This window comes from Pongo pygmaeus, chromosome 13, assembly GCF_028885625.2.
Source record: "Pongo pygmaeus isolate AG05252 chromosome 13, NHGRI_mPonPyg2-v2.0_pri, whole genome shotgun sequence".
NCBI classification, from domain to species: Eukaryota; Metazoa; Chordata; class Mammalia; order Primates; family Hominidae; genus Pongo; species Pongo pygmaeus.
Window position 1 is genome coordinate 81,384,686 of NC_072386.2, and position 25,498 is coordinate 81,410,183.

General features: G+C 49.3%; 1 protein-coding gene across 20 annotated transcripts in view; it reads left to right on the top strand.

Annotated features, from left to right (window-relative positions):
• The window catches only part of SEMA4D (semaphorin 4D), a 134,403-nt gene that overhangs the window by 79,155 nt on the left and 29,750 nt on the right, over nucleotides 1-25,498 (top strand). For 19 of the 20 annotated variants that reach the window (XM_063649668.1, XM_054502197.2, XM_054502208.2 and 16 more), the window contains 6 exons: nucleotides 11,862-12,210; nucleotides 14,158-14,303; nucleotides 17,847-17,909; nucleotides 20,353-20,451; nucleotides 23,536-23,629; nucleotides 24,675-24,788. In XM_063649668.1, the coding sequence (XP_063505738.1) occupies nucleotides 12,105-12,210; nucleotides 14,158-14,303; nucleotides 17,847-17,909; nucleotides 20,353-20,451; nucleotides 23,536-23,629; nucleotides 24,675-24,788 (622 nt within the window). In that variant the 5' untranslated portion in view covers nucleotides 11,862-12,104. Of the gene's footprint in view, nucleotides 1-11,534; nucleotides 11,767-11,861; nucleotides 12,211-14,157; nucleotides 14,304-17,846; nucleotides 17,910-20,352; nucleotides 20,452-23,535; nucleotides 23,630-24,674; nucleotides 24,789-25,498 lie in introns of those variants that run through there. The other variant, XM_063649667.1, reaches the window with a different exon arrangement.

Sequence of the window (25,498 nt, forward strand, 5' to 3'; positions counted from 1 at the left end):
TTTCCTTCATCATTTTCATATTACTCAAGTATCATGAATGGGCCCCCACAAGGTTTTTTATTCTGCTGGCTTTTAAAGAGTCCTGCTGCCAGCGTAGACTTTCATGGTTCCTATGCATGGGACCGTGATGAGAGCACATCTTGCCAATTAGATAGGGCGGCTTTAATTAGCACAGCATCACTGCCAGGGAGACAGCACTTTCTGTGCTTATTGGCTAGATATATTATTATCTGGTCTATTGGGGTGCGAGCTCTGTTTTCTTACATTTGTTAAATCACTTTATTTATTAGGAATTGGCACTTGTCTTACAAGTATTTTTTGCTAGTTTCTTTTTCCTCCCTTAAGTCATTTGTCTTTGAGTTTTGTTTTTTGTCGGTCTCTTCATAAAAAAATATTTTGGAATCTTTAGTTATAAGGTAATTGAAAGCAGGGACAATTTTATCCACTCTGTGCTGTATTAAGCAGTAAGAGAATTCCATTGTGAGAGCCCAGGAGGACTGGCTCCTTCTGTTATTTTTTCTTTGCTGTCACAAAAAGCATGAAGTATATATGGGGAAAGGAAGCCACTTCTCATTTTTTATGTAAATAAAAAAAGGTCAAAGGTATGGCAAGAAGTAGTCACCTAAACCAAGAAATGGATTAGCATGTGAAAAATTGCATTATGCACAGCTCCATACACTAACGTGGTGGGTTACAATTTTTGGTCCTACTGACTTGAGGGTAGCATGGATGAAACATAGTCTCTTCATGAATTAAATTTTTTTACAGAAGCAGTATAGAAATGTGATTCATTTTTTAGAAAACCAAGAAAACTTGAGTTTCTGGCTGTTCTCCTCCTCCTCCTCCTCCTTATAAGCGACCGCTGTTAACAGTTGGCTGTCCGTCCACGTTCATGTGTGTGCATGTGTGTCTGGTATCTGTGTGTCCCTGTGTGTGGGAGTGTATGTTCTTGTGAGTCTGTGCCTGGTGTTTGTGCATGTCCATGTGTGTCCATGGCTGTGTGTGTGTGTATTGTGTGTAGACTGATGCATCCTCTGTTGACACAGGTGGGTCATGCCTCACGTGTTGTTGCTCTACACCTGTCTTTGGTGTGATGTGCTCACAGGCAGTTTGTGTAGACCAGCTTTAGTCTTTGTAATGGTGTTGTCTTCCTCGGCTGACTGTTAACCAGCCCCTCATTGAGGAGCATCCCCTTTGGTTGCACATTTTACTGCCACGTCGCGTCAGGGTGGTCCTCCCACACGTCGCTTTGCACGCCTGTAGCTGTGCACACATAGTTTGCTGCCCAAGACTTGCCAGGGGATCAGAGTGTGCAGACATCTGGATAGTTCAGAATTGCACCCAGAAGTCCTTTACCCCACACCTTCCCAGCACTGACTAGCAGCAGACTTTTAAATTTCAGCCTGCTTTGTGGACAATAATTATTTTATTTTAATTTACCTTTGGTTTGTGGAGTTAAGCACCCTTGGAATTATTTTGGAAGGTAGGACAGTTTTATAAGAGGTGGAAAATTAAGAATACAAATAAAGTCCACTTACAGCAAAACTTTTCTATATAATGTCTTTTATGTAATTTTGCCCTCCCTGCAGATCAAGCTCTGGGGGACCAAAGCACCAGTTTTAGTGTCATATCAGAGGCTCTACCAGTGTAAATGGTGACCTTTGGCATTCTGGAAGCATCTCTGCCGGCTGGGTTCTATCTGGTGCTGAGCGCTGCTGGGTGCCAGCAGCCCCTGAATTGTCACGGTTTCAGTCAGCTCAGGCTGCTCAAACAAAATGTCACAGACTGGGTGACATAAAAACAGACATTTATTTATCCATTCCGGAGGCTGGGAAGTCGAAGATCAAGGCGCTGGCAGATTTGGTGTCTGGTGAAGGCCCTCCTCCTGGTTCATAGACAGCGTCTTCTCACGTGGTTGAGGGGTGAGGGAGCTCTCTGGGACTCCTTTTATAGGGGCACTACTTCCATTCATGAAGACTCTGCCCTCCTGACCCAGTCACCTCCCAAAGGCTCCCTCTCCAGAAAACATCACATTGGTGGTTAGGATTTCAGCATCTGAATTTGGGGGTAATCCAGACATTCAGACCATAGTATCACCTTTGAAAGACATGATACCAGGCATCCCTTTAGGGCCGCAGGGTTAACACAGTCCTCCCTGAGGGGCTGGCCAGCCACTTCCCAGAACAACCCCACACTGTGCCCGGGAGCCAGTGTCCAGTAGGGAGACCGTTGGCCCCCCTTGGAGGTGGCAGCAGGTCAACATTAGGCCAGTGGAAGATGATTATTTTTGCTAGCACTAACCTGCTTGGGCCCAAGGATGCATGCACACACCACACACCCTCCAGAAAAGACAGTATTGTCTGTATCCAAGTCTGAAGAGTAGAGTGATGTCACACAAATGGCATGACAATCTGCATCTCTGCCATGCTGGCTGCTGCTTAGAGGGGTCCCTACTCTTCCTCTGAAGGGCCCTGTTCCTGCTGCCACTCTGCGTGCGTCCTCATAGCGCTTGTCCTGCCGGCATTGCTGATAAATGGATGCGTGTGTTCCTCATTCCCACCGCCCTCTGTCTCTCCCTGGGTTTCCCATTCTGTACATGCCGCACCCAGGGGTTTGGGAAGTGGGTGAGGGTTAGAGCATGTCTGAGATGTCCTGGCTGTGGCTCGCTTGCCCCTGCAGGGATGTGGCTTGAGGGTGAAGTAGACCGGTCCTGGCAGCTGCCCTGCTGGGTGAGTCCAGCCCAACACAGGTCCAGGGCTAGGCATGTCCCTGCAGAGCTGGGGCACTGGTCTCCAGGGATCCATTTTAATTCTAGGAAAACTGAAGTTGGAACAATAAGCTGTTTATTATGCTTGTGACCTAGACAGCTCCTGAAACCCATTCCTGATTCCTGATGGGATAAGGCCATTTTATCCTCAGTTTGCAAGGCAGTGACATCAGCACCCTAACTGGAGGTGGGAGAGGGGTTTCTGGGGGCAGAGGACATCCCAGGGTGGGGATACTAGATGGCCAGGCACTGGCAGGGCATGGTTGGTGAGGGCTGCGGTGTCTTCTGTTTCCCAGCACCTGGCTGCCTGCTTCCAGCTGGGAGGGAAGATGTGGTGAGTGCGTGTCCTCCACTGTCCTGGTTGCAGGGCCTGGAGAGACTCTAAGCTTTACCTGCCCCATCTGGGCAAACCCCTGAGATAAGAAATAAGCCAGAACATGCTCCCCCAGGCAGTGGTTTGCAGTGAGGTCAGGGGTCCAGGTAATGACTGCCTATGTTAGATTGGCCAGTCCACAGCTGTCACCAGAGATCCCCTTTCAGTTTCCCTGGGATGCCAGCCAGGGCATTTTAATGCCAGTGTTGCATCCAGTTGCTGGCAGAAGCACTGACACCTTCCATGTGGTAGTGACTGGTGTCCCCTCTGTAATCTACCCTAGCTGCCAGACAGCTGATCCCAGGAAGGAGCCGAGACATGGGTGGCTGGACAGTCCCCAGATGGCATTTTGGTTCACGGTTCCTGCCTTACAGGACACTTGCCAGCAGTCACTATTCACATCTAAGATGCAACACTAGATCAGAATGTATGTTCTGCAACAGAGTGACACATGCACAGATGCACATATACACACATGCACACACAGATGCACACATACATGCCTGCATACACATACACGCCTGCATACACATACACAGATGCGCACACAGATGCATGCACGTATGTGCGCATATAGCTGTGCACACATACATGTATATGCATACACAGATACATATGTATGGATATATATACACAGACAGACATGCACAGGTGCACACATACATTATGCACACACATACACAGATGCCCATGCATACACATATGTATACACATGCAGAGATCCAAGCAGATGCACATGCACACACACAGGTGTACATATGTATGCACACAGACATACACATGCATGTGCAGACATGCAGACATACACATGTACACAACACACCTGTACAGATGTGTACAAATGTACAAACATGGATAGGTGCACATATCTATGCGGGTTCACGTGCACACATACAGAAATACAGATGCACATGCGTGCACGTACACAGATGCATACACACAGATGTACATGCGTCCACATATATATACATACACGCAGACATGTATGCACAGTGGTTGCTGGGTACTCCCATTTTCTCTGCTGTGACCTCCTGCCTTGATTTGAAGACCCCTGGGGGTGGGAGAGCTGCCTTCTGACAAGTACTGACAGGCAAAAGAGTATGGGGCTCAGAGCCCCCTCCGAGTTCCATTCTGCTGACATTTAAAGTGGGCTCGTGCACCCTCATGAACAGCCTCAATTACGTGTAAGTAATGAGAGTGACATTTCATAACCCTGTCTTTCTAATGGGCTCCTGTGTCAAGTCATTCTTTCTGAATGCAAAGGGCAGCAATTTCACACTGTCAGGGCAAAATGCACATGCATACAGCTCAGCTCCCAGCGGGATACCTTTGCTTCTCAGAAATGGCGAAGAAAGCCAGCAAAATGGGCTTTTTCTCCTTTTGTTTTAATTTAACTATTTAGAGTGAGGTCCTTAATGTAACGCCCATCAATGATTATGGAGCCACTGTTGTGAAAGAACTCGTGGGGCTGGCAGATCTGTGTGAGTGTGGTGTGTGCTTTGCTTAAAGCAACTTTAAAATTATATGAAACAATGCATTCTTGTTGAAAAAGGAAAAAAAAACCCTCCAATGTCACAAAGAAAATGTGCGGCCCCTCGCCCTCCCTGGGCGGAGCAGTGTGTGGCATGGGTCTTCTGTCCTGACCTTTGGCTACTCATGTGGACTGTTTTAAAGGCCATTTGAGAAGAGCAGCAGGGCCTGATTTATGCCGTCGAGAATCTGGTGTCTGCTGATGAGATGAATACACTGCAGACCTGGATATAAATCCGTGCCAGGAAGCCTGGTGGTCAATCATTGTTCTCAGGGCAGGGCCTGGAAGCCAGGTGGGGATGCCCATGCCCTGCTGAGCTCTACATGGCAGTGTCTGGATTGGTCCAAGGTAAAAACAATTAAGAAAAAGGTTTCTTTTCAACATAACCAGTTTGAGTAACTGCATAAACAGCACCAGTCCTGACAGTCCTTTGTAACCATTTAAAGCCACCCAGGAGAACCTGCTGGCTTCCACCTGGGCACCTGCTGACACTCCTGGAAATACCTTATCTCAGCCACATTTGTTCGGGGATGGCTTTGCCATCCCTGGGTTTGGTTGTGGATACTATTACAAGATTTGTTTTAAATCTCTCTTCACTGGCGATTTTGTTTTGTGGAACTTTCCACTCTTGGCGCCTTACCTTTGTCCTCTCCAGGTCTGGCCCGAGTCTTCTCACTGGGATGTTTGTGTTTCTCCTGTTCTGCCTCAACTAAGTCAGGGAGGCGTTTTCAGGTCCTTAGGCCAAGTGCTATGAAAACAATACCACAGAGGGGGATGGAGTGTGGGGGTCAGGGGAGGCAAAGAGTGACTGTGGGATGGAGCCAGCCACCAGCAGCTCCTGGGGGGAGAACAGTCTAGAAGAGGGAGCAACAAGTGCCAAGGCTGTGAGGCAGCCTGGGAGGGGTGGGGTGCATCAGAAGGAGGGGGCAGGAGTGGAGTGGAAGAGGCTGGCCACATTAGGAGCTGCCATTCTGCATTAAATCCTGTGCCACTGCCCAGCGCTTCGGCTTTGCGATGAACAATCCTATTTTTACAGCGTGTTTGAGCCCCCAAATGTGGCTGTCCTTGGGACCCAGGCTCTGCACAGAGGCAGCTCACTCTTCCTGTTCTTGGGAGCCTCCCTTCAGGGGGTGGTGTCTTCTGCTTCTGGATCCACTGGGCTGCTTTCCCCAGGCTGTGAGGAACCAGAACATGGATGTCTTTTTAAGGTTAATTCATTTTATGAAAGTAATTAATGCAGGTAATTTTAAAGTGAAATAGTTCTTATTTAACTTGAGAGAGGAAGCAGCACTTGCTTGTATTGTCCCTTTGTCCCTTCCCTGCTGCCCTGAGACAGTGAGTTTCAACTATTTTCACCATTTTGGTGTTTTCCTTCAAACTAGATACGCCTACATTTCCTGACTTTTCCATCTTAGATGTTGTATTATGATGGAAGACAGGATTGTGTTCTCCGACTCTTGTCCCCTCCCCTTCCCTCTCTTTCTTGCCCCAGACCCCCAGTGGAGTTAGTTGTAATTTTTGTCATGGGGGTTGAGCAGCTGGGCAGTGATAAGTACACTCTGGTTACATTTCTATTCATGGGTCACTCTTGCTTCCCCTAGGGTTAATAACTTCATTTTCTAATCTGTGTGTCTGTTCTAATTCATCTTCAGATTCTGCCAGAGCCTTAAAATGCATTTCTGAGAACAAAGCCACAGATGCAATCAGTAATCCACTGTGCCTTCTCCTGCCCCGCCCCGTTGGAGCCTCTGCCTGCTCCCCAGCTCCCCGCTCTCTCTGCCTCTCCTCCACTCACTTCCTAAGAAAGAAGACCTGGGAAGCAGCTCCCTTGTTTTGGTGGAGCAAATCCTGCAGTAGCTTTCTGAGAAAGAAGCTGAGGGAGGTAAAACATTTGAGAACTTGTAGGTTTGAAGCAATGTTCTGTACTGCACGCATACTGATTGATAATTTGACTAGATGGGGAATTCTAGGTATGAAGTCATCTTCCCTGGGATTCAAAGGCGTTGCTCTGCTGCCTCCAGTGGGGCACTCAGAGGTAATTTCTTTGTGGCCTGTTTCTTTCTGGAAGCCTCATGTAACCCTCATTTCAGGATGATGTGTCTGGTGTGGGCGGGTTCCTTTCATTCACTGTGCTCCTAGGCGCTGTTATTCCGAAAGCTCAGGTCCTTCTGTTCTAGTTATTTTCTTTTTATTACTGCTTTAATAATTCCTCATTTTTTTCCCGGAGCTCCTGCCAGTTCCGTGTGGGACTCCTGAATGGATCATCTAGTCGTCTGTTCCCCCTTTTTTCATCTCTGCTACATGTGTAACTTCTAGGAAACCTCTTTAGTTTACTTTCCAGCCTTTCATTTCTTTCATCACATTTTACTTTTAAGCTTGCTTCCATTTTCCAGGTTGTGTTTCTTTGTGACTTTTTCCAGGCCCTGGCTCAACTCTGGTCTGAAATTCAAATCAGTCAGCTCTGGTGGTGTGTGACAGGGTTGGTGGTAAACACAGCCAGTGTTAAAAATTAAATATGTGGACTTAAAATGAAACAAATTATATTTAAAAAGGTAAAATACTCAGAACTCATTCCTTTCTAGTATCGTGTGTGGTTGCAGTTACTTGCCTCTTGTATCTGACGTGGCAGTGCCGTGTGCTGGGTGCTGCTGTGCACCTCTCCCCAGTTCAGCGGCATCATTCTGGGAGCTCGAAAGCAGCATTTACACCACAGAAATCAGCGTGTGCTGCAAGCTGGGCACCCCCCACCTTACCCCCACTGCCCACCCCGTGGAGAGCCAGTTACAGCTTGCCAGCACACCATTGGTTACTGCTCACCTATTAATAGATTCCAAAGTCACCTCCATCCTCCATTTTTATCCTTAAAGTTCATATCCTTTGAGAGTCATTTCATTGGGTTTCCAGAGAGAGTGGAGATAAATCTCTGTGTTCTCCCATCTCCTGACTCTGGACTCTTAGCCTGGCCTGACCCCAGCATGCTTATTGGGATACGCAGAGGACTGACTGCAGTCGGGGGATCTAGATAGCAATTAGATCCCATGCAAACCATATCTCTCCCACAGTGACCCAGCATTTTTGGTATTTGACCCGAAATGAACTGGGCCCTGTGGGCCTTGCGTCTCTGCTCCTAGCCCTCCGGTGTGGGCACTCACTTCCTTAACGTGTCCAGGCCATGAACCCTCACAGAGGCTTCTTTTGTGACTGGCAAGGAACTCCTAGGCCTGTTCCTTGTTGTTACTGATTTTAATAGACTTTATTTTTTAGATCAGTTTTAGGTTCATAGAAAAATTGAGAAGGTGGTACAGAGATTTACCATACGCTCCTTCCCCACACATGCACAGCCCCCTCATTTTCAGAATCCCCCCCCCAGAGTGGTGCCTTTGCTACAGTCGGTGAACCCACATAGGTACCTTATCACCCGACATCTGTATCTGGACATTAGGATTGCCAGTTGGTGTTGTACATTCTGTAGGCTTGGACAAATGCATACTGACATGTGTCCACTGTGGTAGTATCCCTGCCAGCGTAGTTTCCCTGCCCTAAAAACCCTCTCTCTTCCCAACCCCTGGGAACCACTGATCTTTTCACTGTCTTAATGGTTTTGCCTTTCTCAGAATGTCCTATAGTTGGGATCATGCAGTATGTACTTTTACAGATTGGCTTCTTTCTCTTTAATGATAAGCTTTAAAGTTCCTCTCTGTCTTTTCATGGCCTAATGGCTCATTTATTTTTAATGCTGAGTAACGTTCCCCTGTCTGGATGTAGCGGTTTGTATACCCACTCGCCTGCCCCTGGGCTGTCCCCACTGCTGGCTTCCTGTGTGGTTGGCACGCCTTACATCTGCAGGCTCCGCATCCGTCTTCAGAGCGCCTTCTCCCATCCCATGGCAGCTCATTGCTGTTTCTTTTGTGCGTATGGACCTTTGCCCAGCTGGGGGACATGCCACGAGGGGGGTTGTTTCTGCTTTATCCTTGCTGTGCACAGCTTGGCACTGGCTGTGACCTGGGGCTGGGTGTGGCTTGGAGGAGCCAATGTCAGTTCATTGGGTTTCACTGGGCTGGGACTGCAGCACATGGACCAGGCCACTGGTGTCCTTGCTGCATGCATGACAAGAACCCTCTCCAAGGCCCTGCCTGCCGCAGGCCTGCCTCCTCCTCCTCCTCCTCTGGTGGCGCGGGAGCCAGTGTGAAGTCTCTCACAGTGCGAGTGTGCAGTCCTCTTCTGCTTTAAGGGATGGGGCAGCCTGGCCACGTTGTCACTTCTGGCTCTCACTGGCTGTATGACGTTTGTCACATGGAACGGGAGAAAGGACGCATCCTTAAAATGCCAGGGGATCATTGCTCCAAAAGGAGGGGTAGATGGTTTTTAATGGGAGCTTTTCTCTTGAGGGACTGTGGACAGCTTGTCACCACTGTTACCATCCTTTCTCATGTCTGTCATCACATGCAATGAGGACTGAGAAGAGCAAGGGCAGCAGGACCCTGGAGGGGCATGGGATGTTTCTGTGTGCCAGGTCCTGGGCTGGTTGCTTTCACTCAGCCCCACTCCAGGGTGTGGGTTCTGTGGGGCCAGGGCTGGTTTGTTCCAGGCTTAGCAGGAGCTCCATTCATATTTGTCAGAGCAATAAACATTATTATTATCAGATGCTAATTGATTAGTTATATATTAATATGATTTGGCAGATAATTCTCACAACTTTGTAGGCCAAGTAGGTCTACTTCTGTTTTGCAAACAAAAAGTGACACCATTATGGCAAGGAACTGCAAATGTGCCTGGAATTCAGAAGATCTGAACCTATAATTTATTGAGTCTTCTTCATTGGGAGCCTATGTAGAAACCATTACTGGTTTGGGAGCTCAAAGTGGAGCAGCTTTTGGGAGCCACTCCTAATTACCGATCAGTTATACAGAGGAAAAGCCTCTCAGATGAATGAGACTGTGCAGTGGGATTTAGACCGGCAACTTCAGAACAGACACATCTGGAAATGTTCTAAATGGTGTTGACAGGCAGGAGAGACAGCCGTTACACAGCCTTGCAGAGGGGCCGAGCCCTGTGTGTTCAGGTGTAGCCAGGACAGTGCAGTGGAGGGAGTGTGGATGAGGAGCAGTTGGATGGAGGTAGAGTAGGATTGTCCATGGCCTTGCTGGCCATGATGAAAATGTGGGCCTTATTCTGAGTGATGAGAAGGTGTTGAAACATTTCACACGGGGAAAGGATATGATCTGGATTTATGATAAGAGCATGACTTTGGCCACTGCTACTTTGTGGCAGTGGACTGGAGGGAGGTTGTGTCAGTTTGGAATGGTATTTGTTGGTAACAAAAATCTGCAAGCAAGTAATTTAAAGATTTTAACAATTTTATTAGCAAATCTGCATAGACTTGCTAATAAATAGCAGAAAGCAAGTGCAAAGTCTCCATTATGTTATCAGGGTCTCATAGGCTCTTGTGGGTTTCACTTGGCCATTCTTAGAATGAGGCTTTTATCTTCATGTTCACAGCATGGCTGCCAGAGCTCCAGCCATCACATTCTAGTTCCAGGCAGCAGCAGGAAGAAGGACTGAGGGAATTGCTAGCTGAATCAGCCTCTTTTAAAGAGCTTTCCTGTAATTGCCATCTAATAAATTCCACATACAGTTTTTTTGGCCAGAACTCTCACCAGAGAAGCTGGGAGATATAGTGAGCTGGGCACACTGCCAACTCAAGTAACCTCGGGATTCTGTTAGCAAGGGTTCAGGAACATGGATGCTGGGGCAGGAAGCCAGTGATCTCTACCACGGAAGCAAGAGTGGAAGCGAGGTAAGGAAGTAAGAGGCCAGGATGAGAGGTGAGCATTGCCCAGATGAGTGATGGTGGTGGTGATGGACAGAAGGAGACAAGCCCCAGATGCGTTTGAGGCTGAGCAGCAGCACCATCTATGGATTGGGGGTGGGAGTGGGGTTAGAGGTAGATGGGGTCGGCCCCTGACTGCTGGTGCTTTTTTTTAGGTGGGGACACGGACTGTAGGAATTGGCTGGAAGCAGAGTGAAGTTCCGTTTCGGCTGTGTCTGGCTGGGTGTGGAAGGCGGCATGTGGAGGTGGTGGGGAGGAGTGGGGTTCTGGAGTCTGGAGCTCAGGGGTGTGGTTGTTCCATGACCCTCACAGGACTCCTGGATAGAAGGGGGAGCAAGGGACTCAGGGATCCCAGGTTGCTGTTTTGAGTGAACTGTTTACAGAAGTGTAATGTGAAAGTGCCCAATCACTGGGTGCCCAGCTCAGGACATTCTCATAGAGTGAACCCAGGGGTGCAGCTGGCCCCAGATCAAGGTCCTAGACCCCCTTGGGCCAGTCCTGTGGCGGGCTAGGCTGTGGGGCCCAGCAAAGGTACACCAGGACAGTAGCCATGCAGTCATCAGAGAATGTTGGAGATATGAGAGATGGGGCCAGGAGGCCTGTGCACGCCTCTCCCACCACCAGCCCCAAAATTTCACTAAGCAGCATTAAGCCTGTTCTTTTACTAAGGGCTACTTCCTACTGGGCAAATCAGAGTGAGTTACCACCGTTTCTGTGGTACACAGACTTCTTCAAGTGAGACTGGAAGAGCTAGCAGGGTCCCATTTGGGGCAGGAGGTCAGACACTCCTGCGTGGTGAGGCCTCACGTGTGTGTGTTTGTACAGGTGTACATCTGTGCATGTGTGTGCGCATATGTGCGCATATGTTGTGTGTGTGCATGCATGCGCACTCACATGTACATCTTAGCTCTCTCTGCAGCCTCTGGTTTTTCTGGCTGTTTCCTCGCTGAGCGTTACAAAGGCAGAGTCTCTAAGGGAAACTGAAACCCGAGTTCTCTTCCTTCATTTTCATCTCATTACCAGCTGGACACAGCAGCCACACAGGAAGGAAGCTGGGCAGCCAGCCGGCCATGTGTGTCTGCCGGGTGCCCCACACCAGGTCCCCTCCATGTGTCTGTCCTGCGTTCTGGGCTGGGAGCTGGAGGAGCGGGAAGCACTGACTCCTGAAGACCCTGGCTTCGCTTTCCTGTGTCCGTTGAGCTGTCCACTTCTAAGACTCTCTTTGTCCCCCGCTGCCTTCTGTGTTCCTCAGCAGATGGACCCGGGTGAGGACCCAGGGCAAGCAGAGGGGCTACAGAGCAGTGAGAAGCAGGTCATCACTCACCACGGGTCCCGCCTCTTCTTTCTCATGTCCTTCCAGCATTTCTTCTGAGGCCCTGAAGAAGTATCAAGTGGGCTTTGACATTGCGGTGGTGACAGCGACCCCTCCTCACCTGGAGAACTGGGAAATGTGGATTCTCAGGGACCGCGCTGTTCACCAGCTCCAGGCTGTGCTGCTGGCCCTGGTCCTGGGGCGCTGAGCCGCATCTGCAATAGCACACTTGCCCGGCCACCTGCTGCCGTGAGCCTTTGCTGCTGAAGCCCCTGGGGTTGCCTCTACCTGATGAGGATGTGCACCCCCATTAGGGGGCTGCTTATGGCCCTTGCAGTGATGTTTGGGACAGCAATGGCATTTGCACCCATACCCCGGATCACCTGGGAGCACAGAGGTGAGCGACGAAGCCTGCAGGGGTGCTGATTGCCTGGGATGGGGACCTTACTGCCTGGGATGCTGAGCTGGGTGGCTGGGGACGGGACAGGGACCCCACTTCCTGGGATGCTGAGGTGGGTGGCTGGGGACGGGACAGGAACCCCACTTCCTGGGATGCTGAGGTGGGTGGCTGGGGACGGGACAGGAGCCCCACTTCGTGGGATGCTGAAGCGGGTGGCTGGGGACAGGACAGGGACTCTACTTCCTGGGATCCTGAGGCGGGTGGCTGGGGACGGGACGGGGACCCCACTGCCCGGGATGCTGAGGCGGCTGGCTGGGGATGGGACAGGAACTCCACTTCCTGGGATGCTGAGGCAGGTGGCTGGGGACAGGATGGGGACCCCACTTCCTGGGATGCTGAGATGGGTGGCTGGGGACGGGACAGGAACCCCACTTCCTGGGATGCTCAGGCAGGTGGCTGAGGATGCTGGCATGTGATCTGTTGGATTCTCTGCTCTGAGAACTTTTGTCTGAGCAGACAGGCCTATGCAGCTGATCTAAGGGAGAGGCTGTGACAACTGTAGATACTCAGCAAGGCTCGTGCAGACCTCCTGATTTGGTTTCTGAATTTGGGAACCCCTGACAGGAAGCTTCCCTCCCTCGTACCTGGTAATGTTTGCAGTGTGCTGCCAAAGCACCCGCCCCGCTGAGCATCTGCCCCAGGCACCTGAGAAGAACAGTGAGGCATCATGAGGATGCTGGTCCTACGTGCAGCTGAGCCTCGTGCCAGCTACTTTCCTTTCCTGCTGTTTAATTTTTGTTTTAATTATTTCTTCTCTTGGAGGATGTGTCTGGGGACCCGGGTTTCTGACTCAGTGGATTGAGAGCTTACACCCTGGGTCCTGAGCAAGGTGTTGCTTGCAGGTGGCTGAGAGCTGTCAGCAATATAGGCCATTGTTGTGCTGAGAGAGGACCTGCTGCCTGTGTGCATCTCTCTTCCACATGGGAAAATTAGAACAGAAAGCGTGAACACCTGACTCTCTGTTTTTTCTCGAAGTCAGGGTCTGGCTCTGTTGCCCAGGCTAGAGTGCATTGGGACAATCATAGCTTACTGCAGCCTCGATCTCCTGGACGCAAGCAGTCGTCCCATCTTTGCCTCCCAAAGTGCTGGGGTTACAGGCGCCCGCCACCACACCTGGCCCACCTGACTCTTAAATAAAGCAGACTCTTGGTAATATATAAAAAGCCAAGGTCAAAATGCTCAAATTGTTGTCAGGACAGTTGAAGAAACAGGTCCTAAAAAAAATAATGCTGATACATTTATATTATTCTTAAGCAGCTATTGCTCAAATCTTCATTTTCCTAAGTAGCTATTGATACAGTAACCTAACAAGGAAAGAGACGTCACTTGTTTCTCTGTCTGTAAGTTTGTGGTGGTGATCACTGAGAATTGCGTGCATTGATGGATATATTCTCCAAAAGAAATTTTGTGAAGATTTTGAAGTAAAACATTCTTTTCCTGAATAAGAAAATTCTAAATCATTGTATTCCTGTACACCTAATCTGTGGACGACAAGGCATGTAGACCAGAGTTGGGTGGGCAGAGGGTGGGGGCCATCACACGAAGCATCTGGCAGAGCAGGGTTTGGGACTCTGTGGGATCTGAGGGAGCAGGAAGGGATGTCCGACTCACAGCCTCAAAGTGAGCATACTACCTCCGGGCTTGAGCTCTAGGGCTGTGAGTGGTTCCCGTGTGCACACCTGATGGCTACACTGTGGGTCTGGCATTGACTGAGGCCACCTCCACTGCAGCAGTGCCTGTTGCAGCAACACATGGCCCTTGAGACATGACTGCACCGACTTGCTCATTGTCACTGAGACAGGGACCTAGGATGTGCTCAGGTTTAAAAATGCTTCCATCGCTCTTTTCTTCCTCCCACTTTGACCCTGCCCTTGCATCCCACAGAGGTGCGCCTGGTGCAATTTCATGAGCCGGACATCTACAACTACTCAGCCTTACTGCTGAGCGAGAACAAGGACACCTTGTACATAGGCGCCCGGGAGGCGGTCTTCGCTGTGAACGCACTCAACATCTCCGAGAAGCAGCATGAGGTACGTCCTGGGCTCCCCTGCATGTCCACACAGCCCGGCTTGAGTGGGCAGCCTCTCCTGGCCCCACTGTGGGGCTGGGGGCTGACTTACCTGGAACCTCCATTCTGTAGCTGTGACCATGCAGCCCCATCTTTGGGTGTCCACCAGCAGTTCACCCGGGGACCACCTTCTTTGCTTTTTTTGTTTTTGAGCTTTTTATTATGAAAAAAATCTCAAACATAACTATGAGCAGAGACAGCTATGCCATGAGCCCTGTGCCCACTGCAGCTTATGCAAGGCCAGGTGTTCAGTCTTGCCTACAGTGCCCTCCACTTCCTGGGGCATTGAGGCAGATCCCGACACCACATTCTTCATCTGGGTATCTCTTATTGGAAAGGGCCCCTTGTCGTGCAAATAACCAGAAATAGCTTCTCCAAAATTTACATCATCATACATTCAGCCAGTGTTCATATTTCACCGACTCTTGTGGATGATGCTTGTTTAGTTGGTTCAAACGTTTAGTTTGAATCAGGTTGCAACCACGCTGTCCCAATCCATTGCAGCTGGTCACCCTGTCCATTCAGTCTCTGCTTCTGGGAGCCAGCCTCAGTTTCCTTCCTGAGAAAGCTACTCTGCACAGCCCATCCTGTGTCCCACCCTTCATATTGCTCTTGAGTCCTCGGTGTCCTTAAACGTTTTTAAAAATCAAACCGAATTTAAAATTTGATTGTAGCTCACTGCAGCCTCAAACTCCTGGACTCAAGTGATCCTCTTGCCTCAGCCTCCTGAGTAGCTGGGACTATAAGTATGTGCCAGCACACCCAGCTCCACTCACGGTGTCTTTAGCATGCACCTCTGTCTTCACATCCCCAGCTGGGTGTCAGGTCTAGGCTCACCCGACTCGGGGCCGTGAGAGGTGGGCTTCTCCATGGAGGCAGGCGTTCCTCCTCCTGAGTCTCGGTGGCCTTTCACCAGCGAAGTCTAGATCCTCTTCTCATCAAAGATTGCAAAACGCAATATTCTGATTCTACCTCTTCTTCTCCACTTGTTAGCTGGAAATCGTATAAAAGGGGAAGTGCCCATCACCAGCTATTTTGGTCCGTAGAGGTCCCAGTTCCTTTGGGAAATGCAGAATCGATGCTTGGAATCTTTGCCTTTATTTACCAGTTTTCAGAATAATGAGTTAATGAGTCAGTTTCCCCTCTGGAGGGCAAGAGTGAGTTTTTTGATTGATTTTTAGTGTCACAGTGAAGTCATAGATTTAAAGATATTTGCTCTTCTATGACCCATCACAGTGAAACCCCTACCGCATGCTCAAATTGTCGCATCCACGGTCAACAGCAGCCTGTTTGGGTTGCCTCCTGAGACCTCGCAGTGTGGGGTAGCTTTCTTGCTCTCTGGAATCTGTTCCAGGTTCACACTGGACATTTTCTGCCCAGATCTCTTTTTGTTTTCGTCTCCAGGGTCTAGCTTATTTCTCAATTTCTGTTTGACACATAAATGAGCTCTGAGCATTATGCTCTGAAAACAAGTATTTGGCTGGGTGCTGTGGCTCACGCATGTCATCCTAACACTGTGGGAGGTCGAGGTAGGCGGATTACTTGAGCTCAAGAGTTTGAGACCAGCCTGAGCAACATGGCGAAACCCTGTCTCTACAAAAACTGCAAAAAATAGCCAGGTGTGGTGGCTCAGGTCTTGGGAGTCTGAGGTGCTTGGGAGTCTGAGGTGCTTGGGAGGAGTCTGAAGTGGGAGGATCACTTGAGCCCAGGAGGTCGAGGCTGCAGTGGGCTGAGATCATGCCACTGTAGTCCAGCCTGGGCAACAGAGCGAGACCCTGTCTCAAAAAAACAAAAACAAAGTATTCAGCACTGTGAGGCACTCTGAGCAGAAGGATGTGGTGGTCTCACCTCGCTCAGCTCTTACTCTTCGCGTGTCTGTTAAATTCTCTTCCTCTGAGCGCCTTCCTGACCACACAGGCTCACACTTGGTCTTGGGGGAATTGTGGACAGTGTGTTTGTGCTGGCCCCACAGGTGTTCAGTGAGAGCCAGACATTGCTCTGTTAATGACACCATGGTGGTCCGTCCGGGTTGGGGAGAGGCTTGGGGACCTCTTATACTTAAAAGAAAAAAAATAAAGAGACCCCCACCAAGCATCAGTGAAAATCCCTGCAAACGTGATCAAGAGTCTGTTGAAGTGTACGTTCCCTTGTCCTTATGCATTTCATGCGAGTTGATGAAATCATCTGTACTTTAAAGGCCGAAGGAAGTTGCTATTTTAAATGGGACTCTGTTCCGCTTTTGTGTTCCCCTATCAGGACTTCCATTTCTATGAAATGACACTCCCTTAGTACTGTGTCTGCAGCCTGGGTGCTGTTCAGGAACCCACTGAGTTAGTTAGAAACCTAAAGTGGGGTTCCTCTCCTCATACTCTCCCTCCTAGAAGCCCTGTGTGCTTCCTAACCTCTGAGTCCTGACACCCACTACAAGCCTTTTGGTGGAGAAAAATGCATTGTTACTGGTTTCTTTTGCATCAGTTATGGAACATCACAGAGAGAGGGGGCATTTTGGGGAAGGTGAGGCAGGGATAGATATAGAAGCCTCTGTTCTTTCCCTTTTGTCTTATGTTGCTTTCTATCCTGTGGGGGCTTTGGAGGGCAAGGGGCTAAGGCCCCCACCTCCTGGCAGTTTCTGATCACGAATTGTCCCTGGTTTGAAAGAAGAGGTGGTGGGAACGTGGATCTTACTAAGACGGTGTCTGAGCTGAGCTGGTGGTGTTAGTTCATCACTTCCTCCTGTTGCCGACATGCAAGTTTAAGGAATCGTAAATCTCCCTTTCTACTGATACAGTGAATATTGAGGCTTTTTTTTTTTAAACTGGACTGTAGAGTCACTTTTTTTTTTTTTTTTTTTTTTGAGACGGAGTCCAGACGAGGCTGGAGTGCAGTGGTGCGATCTCGGCTCACTGCAGCCTTCGCCTCCCGGGTTCAAGAGATTATCCTGCCTCAGCCTCTCGAGTAGCTGGGATTACAGGCGCCCGCCACCACTCCCAGATAATTTTTGTATTTTTAGTAAAGACAGAGTTTCACCATGTTGGCCAGGCTGGTCTGGAACTCCTGACCTCAGGTGATCCGCCTGCCTCAGCCTCTCAAAGTGCTGGGATCACAGGTGTGAGCCACTGCGCCCGGCCTGTAGAGTCACTTTGAATGGATAGAAAAAAGCCCACTTTGATGTTTGAAAATACTTACGGTTTAGGTTTTTGACAAATAATTTAATTTTCTCCACTTTCACGAATTTGATTTTTGCTGCTGTTTTATGGTGAGTGATGGAAATTTTGGAACTGGTCTTCCAGACTCCACTGGTTTCAGGATAAGGATCACAGTGAGGATGTTCATGAAGGCCCAAGGCTGCTCCCCTGCTCTCTGAACCTCCCTTGCAGTCTGAGAATTGATCATCTCAGGAGAAACCTCTAGGCTCTAAACTCTATCATGTGCTTTTAAAATTGTGCATTTTTATACTAGTATCTCTTTAAAAGAATATGCACTGATATGGACTGTATCCCAACAGGTGTATTGGAAGGTCTCAGAAGACAAAAAAGCAAAATGTGCAGAAAAGGGGAAATCAAAACAGGTAAATTTCTTTTGCAAGCTACAAAGAATCCCATTCAAGTATTTCTTGGTTGTTTTAATCTACTGAATGCCAGCATTCCTGCAGTGCAGGCCAGCCTTTTCTCCAGGCTCTGTTCGTTCTGCTGGGCTTGGTTTTGTTGTGATGCGTCTCGGAGCTCATCCCTCTATTCCTGAGTACCAGGATTGGGTTTCTCAAAGCAGGTGCCAGACATAGTTGGCCTTTGAGAAATACTTTTTTCAAGTTTATATGAATTGAATGTATTCAGATGGCCTGAAACTTTGACTACAGAACACGACTTCTGAAGCCCACTGGTGAATGGTGCAGAAATTTAGGGTTTGTTCTGCTTCTTTGCACCCAGAGGCCTTAGGCTTGGAGGAGTTGCTAATCATGCAGTTTTTCTCAACCTCTTCGTTGGACTTGCAACAGAGATGCCCCATTTATTCGGCCTGCTGTGCTCAATCTCTTGCAGGAGGGAGCACATGAGTGAGCGAGTGTGGGATCTGGCCAGCTGTTTTGGGTGCCAGCAAGAGCAGGCTTTGTGTGGGCCCTGTGGATGGCGCCCAGGTTGGGGTGCCTGTGACGCCCGCAGCCCCAGAGGGTGTGTTACAGTGCTCTCTTATCTCTGCTCTCCATGGACAGCGGTGTGTTATAAGCTCAGTGGGCCCCTTTTCTCATTGCGTGGGACAGCTGTCCTCTGCCAGTGAGGGCAAAGGGCCAGTATGACAGCCTTTTTTGGGTACACACACTCAGGGTCCTGAGCTCTTGTCCGGCATCCAAGAAGAATGAGGTTGCATGGACACTTAAAGGATGGTGGAGTCAGAGAATTTTGTTCAGCGTTGGAAGTGGCTCTCAGTGGAGAAGGGAGCTTGAGAGGGAACGGGACGAGCAAATAATCTTCCCTGAAGTCTGGCCAGCTCTGGCCAGCTCTTCTCCAAAGTTAAGCCATTTCTCCCAAGTCCAGCCATCCCTCTGAAGTCAAATCGCCTCTCTCTAGTCCAGCACCTTCTCTTCTCTATCAGCTGAGTCTGGGCTCTTTATAGGCACAGGATGAGGTGCAGGGTGGGCTGTGGGTAGTTTCAGAAAAGGCAACATCTGATTGTAAAAAGATGTTGTTCAGAAAGAACCAATCGGGAGACAGCGGGCAAACAGGGATAGAAGTTCTCACTCTGGGCTGCGGGTTTTAGGCTTTTTGGCTCACATGTGGGGTTTTGCCAGGGACCTGCCCCTGTCTGCCAAGACTTTCTCTGGCTCCTTTCTCTATCACTGGGACTTTTGGATTCTTGGCACATGTCCGTCCCTTTGGTCCCTCAGGCCTCTCAGTGTGGTGCTCATTCAGGGAGCCCTGGGCCAAGTACTAATACCCGTCTGCAGCTCTAGGTTACCCTCACCACCCTCTGAGCCATCATGTCCCTACCCCTGGCACTGGGCCTCCTTCCTCAATGGTGGTCAAGACAAGCTGAGTTAATGGCAAAAAAAGAAAGAAAACCCAAGGAAGTCTGTGCTAAACTTTCTTAGCAAAATGCTAAACACTTGCACTGAGGTCTTTGTCTCTAAATCCAAAGTTAGATTAGGAAATGAGAGGAAAAGCAGGCGGTGCAGTGTAGCTCCAGTTTCCGGGGGTGTGCAGGTGGGTTGGGGTGAATAGTGGATTACTTCCAACCAGTCTAAAAAAGAGAACTCTCCTAATCTGGGATAATTTCAGACTATAGCACATGTAATGCAAGTACTTTTAGCCTAAAATAGTGGGTTCTGAAATGGTATTTTTGTTTTCCTGCTTGGGCCTTTCTGATACCAAGCCAGGCTCCAGGCTCTCCTAGTGCAGCCTCTCCCATGGGGGCTGGACTGGGACCCTGGGTTGGGTAGACCTAGTATCGCTGTTCCTAGTTCTGTGCAAGTGGGAGGCAGGGGGGGGGTTTCCAGAAACAAAGAGGAAATTCTGTAGGGTGGACACTTCTCCAGGCCTGGCAACAGAACAAGTGGTCCACGTACTTAGCAAGAGTAAAATATATTGCTTTCAACAGTGAGTGTCCCAGTAAGATTTGAGGTAAGCATTCATTGAGTTTTTTTTTAGTCACTACATCTTTGCTGAGTATCAATTAGGGACTGAAACAAAATCCTGTTTGGCACCTGAACAGCATGTGGACACTGCAGAGACACAATTACTCAGGCCAGTTTCAGCTTAGGTTTGCCTAGGGGTGGGGTTGGGGTCTCAGTGAACCTCCCACTGTACGAGAACAGGCCAGTGTGTGAAGAGGAGTTGCAGAGGATCTAGATGACAAGACAAGGCTGAGAATGCACACATGCCTCGTTGGCCTGGGGCCACGTGTGAGCTGGTGTTGGTGAATGTGGGTCTGTGCCCCTGAGATGAACGGCGTGAGCAGTTTAAATAGTGGAGGGCATCTGGGCTGGACGGTTGCTAATGGTGCATTTCTCTTCCCTGCAGACAGAGTGCCTCAACTACATTCGGGTGCTGCAGCCGCTTAGCACCACTTCCCTTTATGTGTGTGGAACCAACGCATTCCAGCCAGCCTGTGACCACCTGGTAAGGCTGATGGACACCTTCCTGTGCTCACACCAGCCTGGTCAGCAGTTAAAGTAGAAGGGGGCTCAAAGCAGACGTAAAGCTGTCTCCACCCTAAAAAAAATAGGATTTTCTCAGAGCCTGCTGCAGAAAACGGGGGCAGCTTGTGGCCCCTCTGAAAGTCTTGCCCGGCTGCTGTCAGGGGCACACAGCCCACTTGGCTCCCCTAAGTTTTGGTGTCCATGGCCAAGGGCAAGGCCTGGGGTGCAGCTCAAGGTGCTGGGAGCCCTTGGTGCTAGTGCAGAGCATGCCATGGAGGGGCGTGCTAGAAAGTACAGACAGCCTGAACATGGCATTGGGGGCATGCTGGGAAGGACAGATAGCCTGACCATGCGATGGGGTGGGGGGGCATGCTGGAAAGGACGGACAGCCTGGCAGCTCTGGGCATCTGGGTCAGGTGGAAAAGTCAGGACTTGCTCCTGGCTTGTGTGTTCTTGGTTGGTGCATCTGTGCTCTGGCTGTGGGACCCACCCTTCGGGTCGGCTGTGATGTGCAGCTTGCTCACTGAACCACTCCTGGGTCTGCCCACTCAGGGGCAGCAGGTCAAGTGTGCTGAGCTCCTTGAGAAGCAAGTCCGGCCTCTCTCCCTCACCGGGTCACATCCTTGACTGCCCAGCCTGGTATCTGGCACCTCCCGCTGTGTGAGGGTCCTTTCTATCCAGATAATCTGATGAGCAATGTGATGATCATCAGAAAGAGAGAGAGAAGTAGCATTTTAAATAAGTCCATGTGAACATGGAAAATGAAGCACATTTTCCACTGTGTGTCCTTGGATTTTAATGAGTCCTGATAAATGTAAAGTATGCCACAGTGAAAAGTGTCATTTGCTAGAACCCTAAATTAATTGGAATTAAAATATTTTCCAATCTTGAGTCAGAGATAAATGACAAGACAACGTATGGCCTCATTAGAGACTTGATGAGGAAGCCTGGTATTTGCACACAGACGTCTGGGGTGAGATTCATAGTAGGGGTCTACCCAGCTGCCTGTACCATAGATGCTGGCAACGAAACCTGATAGGGGGTGCGGGTGCTTTGGGTATAGTAAGACCCTCAGTCCTCAAAGACAGTCGTTCGTATTTACTTTTGTGCAGAAAGTACAGTCAGACCAGAAACATTTTGCACAACAAAGGATTTTTCTGGCTAAACTCAATCAGAAGCTTAAAGTTCTGTCATTTAAACTTACATTCTGTAGATAGGTTAGCTGTTGAGGTTAGAGGATACTGTATTTGCTTTAAATTTAGACCTATAATTTTTCCTAAATTTTTTTTTTTTTTTGAGACGGAGTTTCACTCTTGTTGCCCAGGCTGGAGTACAATGATGCGATCTCGGCTCACTGCAACCTCCATCTCCTGGGTTCAGGCGATTCTCCTGCCTCAGCCTCCTGAGTAGCTGGATTACAGGCATGCACCACCACGTCTGGCTAATTTTGTATTTTTAGTAGAGATGGGGTTTCTCCATGTTGGTCAGGCTGGTCTTGAACTCCTGACCTGAGGTGATCCACCCGCCTCAGCCTCCCAAAGTGCTGGTATTACAGGCATGAGCTACCACGCCCCATCAATTTTTCCTAATATTTTTAATAAAAGTTTTTGCAGCTGCAGAAAAGATGTATCACTTGTATATCCTGGCAACCTAGATTGCACAATTGGGAGTGTGTGTGCACGTGTCTGTGTGCCTGTGCATGTCTGTGTCCACATGTGTGTCTGTGTACATATATGTGCTTGCTGAACTGTGACCCGTGACTCCCAGATGCCTTCACAGGCATCTCCTAAGAATAGTAACATTTTCCTATGTAACCTCAGTTTTATCATTATATCTAAGAAAACGTTCAATCATTCCCCAGCATCATCCAGTCTCCAGTCCCGGTTCAGATTTCCCCAACAGCCCCCAAACCTCCTTTCAAGGTATGATAAATGGTCACATCCAGTGGGGTTCACATTCCCTAACCTAACAGGTGAAGAGCCGTGTGCTGCTTTAACCGACCTTTCAGGGGTGTCAGCTGTGGCTGTCTACGTGGTCTGAGCCTTCCTGTTCTGCTTCCAAGAGCGTGTTTCCAGCCAGCCTCCTGCGGCAGAGGTGCTGGGTGCCCTCATCCCGCCGTGGGCCCTGCCTGTCTTCTTCAGCATGCCCAGGCTGTTGGCTGCCAAGTGGCATCCCCACGCATGTTCTGTGTGCTCTCTGGTTCCCAGCAGGCTCAGCCCCTCTCTCGTCTGTGCTGTCCAGATGGGTTTCTTCTGTCACTTGCTGGGTTTTGCCTGTTTTTCTCCTGGATGCCCTTTCTCACTCGTTTGTCCACACTTCTCACATGTTCAGGGATGGAGACACCTCATCTGCCATTCTGTAGGCATTTCCCTTAGTTTGTCACGTATTTAACCTTGCCATATTATTTCCCTGTGTGGAACTTTCCAGTTCTCTCTGTGGTTGGATCTGTGCATTTTTTTCCTCATGTGGCTGTGGGCACTCTGGCCAGGTAAAGAGATGACCCCCAGATGGAAACGCCAGCCCCTGCTTTGTTTTAGTACAGTGCGGTTCTGTTTTTGGTATTCAGATGGTTGATCCATCTGGAATGTGTTTTGGTGGGTGGAGCGACGTAGGGATTCTGCCTGTTTATGTTTTTCTGTTTCCTATTTATTGGGTCACCTAGCTGCTTAGAATGCCGTCTTTATTGATGTTAAAATTCTGCTCATGGGCTTCCAATCACATACTGAGCACGTCCTGTATTGGGTTTGTCCTGGTGGCTTTCCAGCTCTAGAGCCATCAGCGTTGCCATTTCCATTTTGCAGATGAGTAAATTGAGGGTCTGAGATCTTGAGAAGCTTGGGCAGGGCATCGGAGCAAGGGCACCAAGGTGCGGATGTCTAGACCTGAGCTGAGCAACACAAGCCCTGGCCCTGGTGGGCGGGACTCCCGTAGCTCCACACCCATCTGCTCAGCCCTGTTGGTCTTCCGAGAAGAGCAAATTTGTAAAATGAAGTGGTACAAAGACACATTGTTACTATAGAAATTCAGCCATCTGATGATGTGCTCTCTTTTTATTCAATTGTAGAACTTAACATCCTTTAAGTTTCTGGGGAAAAATGAAGATGGCAAAGGAAGATGTCCCTTTGACCCAGCACACAGCTACACATCCGTCATGGTTGGTGAGTCCTGCCCCTCCAATTCCTTCACCATGAAGATTACAGTGGCATGTTAATTACCAAACAGGATATTTGGATCTTCTCTGAAGTGCTGCCTTCCTTGGCTTTGTTTAAATAGGAGCTATCCTTACAAAAGGCACATGTGACTGCATAGACCCTTTAACTTTTGAATTCATTGTTTGCAAGGATAATAGCCGCCATGGTAAACATCACTTTGTATCCATTGCTGGCTCATCTCATTTGGATAATCCCTGCGTGCTGAGCAGATGCTCCTGTTTGAGAGTAAGGTTTTGACTGAGCCACATGCTGTCTGCAGTGGTCTCTCACCCCTGAGCAAGTGGTCATAGCCTGGTGTGTACCCACTGTTGCATCTGCCAGCATTTTCCTGGATGTGGGAATTCCTTGCTCATGTTTACTTATTGCCCCGTGACTCTTAAAATGCAGCTGAACATGGAGCATGAAATTATCCCCATCAAAGCGAGAGCACGCCTGTGGTTCTAGCTACTCGGGAGGCTCAGGCGGGAGGATAGGAGTTTGAGACCAGCCTGGGAAACAGCAAGAACTCATCTCAAGCCAGGTTCAGTGGCTCACGCCTCGATCACTTGAGGTCAGGAGTTCGAGACCAGCTGGCCAACAGGGTGAAACCCCATCTCTACCAAAAAATGTAAAAATTAGCCAGACATGGTGGCGCGCACCTGTAGTCCAAGCTGCTTGGGAGGCTGAGGCAGGAGAATCACTTGAACTGGGAGGTGGAGGTGGCAATGAGCTGAGATCACACCACTGCACTCCAGCCTGGGTGACAGAGTGAGACTCTGTCTCAAAACAAAACAAAACCAAACAAAACAAAACAAAAAAACCTCATCTCGAAAAAGAAAGAACTAGAAGTCACAGGACACCCCAAAAGTTGAGGAGACTGTCTTTCCCTTTCCCCAGGCGGGGACTTAATTGGGTTATAAAGGAAAACACCGTGTTGAATGTTTGTCCCAGTGCTGGTGCCATAGCCTGAGAGGTTGGTTCCCTTTTCCTCTTTTCTTCTGGGCCCCTGCAGATGGAGAACTTTATTCAGGGACGTCGTATAATTTTTTGGGAAGTGAACCCATCATCTCCCGAAATTCTTCCCACAGTCCTCTGAGGACGGAATACGCAATCCCTTGGCTGAACGGTAAGGAAGAGCAGTGCACCTTAGTGGGAGGTGCATGTCTCCTCATGAGCGCACACCTGTTGATCTCTCCTTTTCTGTCTCTGAGCCCTGGGGGCCCCTGAGCTTGTGTTAGCCCCTGTTTGTGAGGGACATTTCCCAAACTGTCCAGCAATGGCCAGAGTCCCAGGGCTTTGTTGGGTGTTTTGACTGGTAACAGAGTACTGTCTTAAGACAGCTCCCCACTAACCCCCCAAAAATGGATTTGGGAGACTCTCATAAAATCGAGAATCTGATAGTAAATGGTAAACTGAGACTAATCAGATGGGGACATGGTGTAATTTCCAGAATGATATTAAAGTGTGGCACCAACACTGGTGTGGGACCTGCCTCCAGGCCCAGCCTCTAGCGCCCGGTCGGATGGGTTCTGGGTGCCTTGTTGCTGCCAGCAGCACATGTCCGACGTCCGTCTTCAATGTGCAGGAAGAAGCTGGTGGCTGTTCTTGGGGGCTTTTCTTGTGGGTGCCAGCCAGTAGAGCCTTGGGTTTTGAACCTCTTGACCTTAGGGCAGATCCCAAGACCCAAGATTCAGGGACACTCAGCCATTCCTCAGGGTGGGGCAGGATCTGGTGGTTAGAGTTTGTTTATTTGAAGCATGTGTTGTTTCAGCCAGCAAATGCATGCCTTATGTAGGTCTCTGATGCTGGTACGATCTGGCTCCCTGCCTTCCAGTC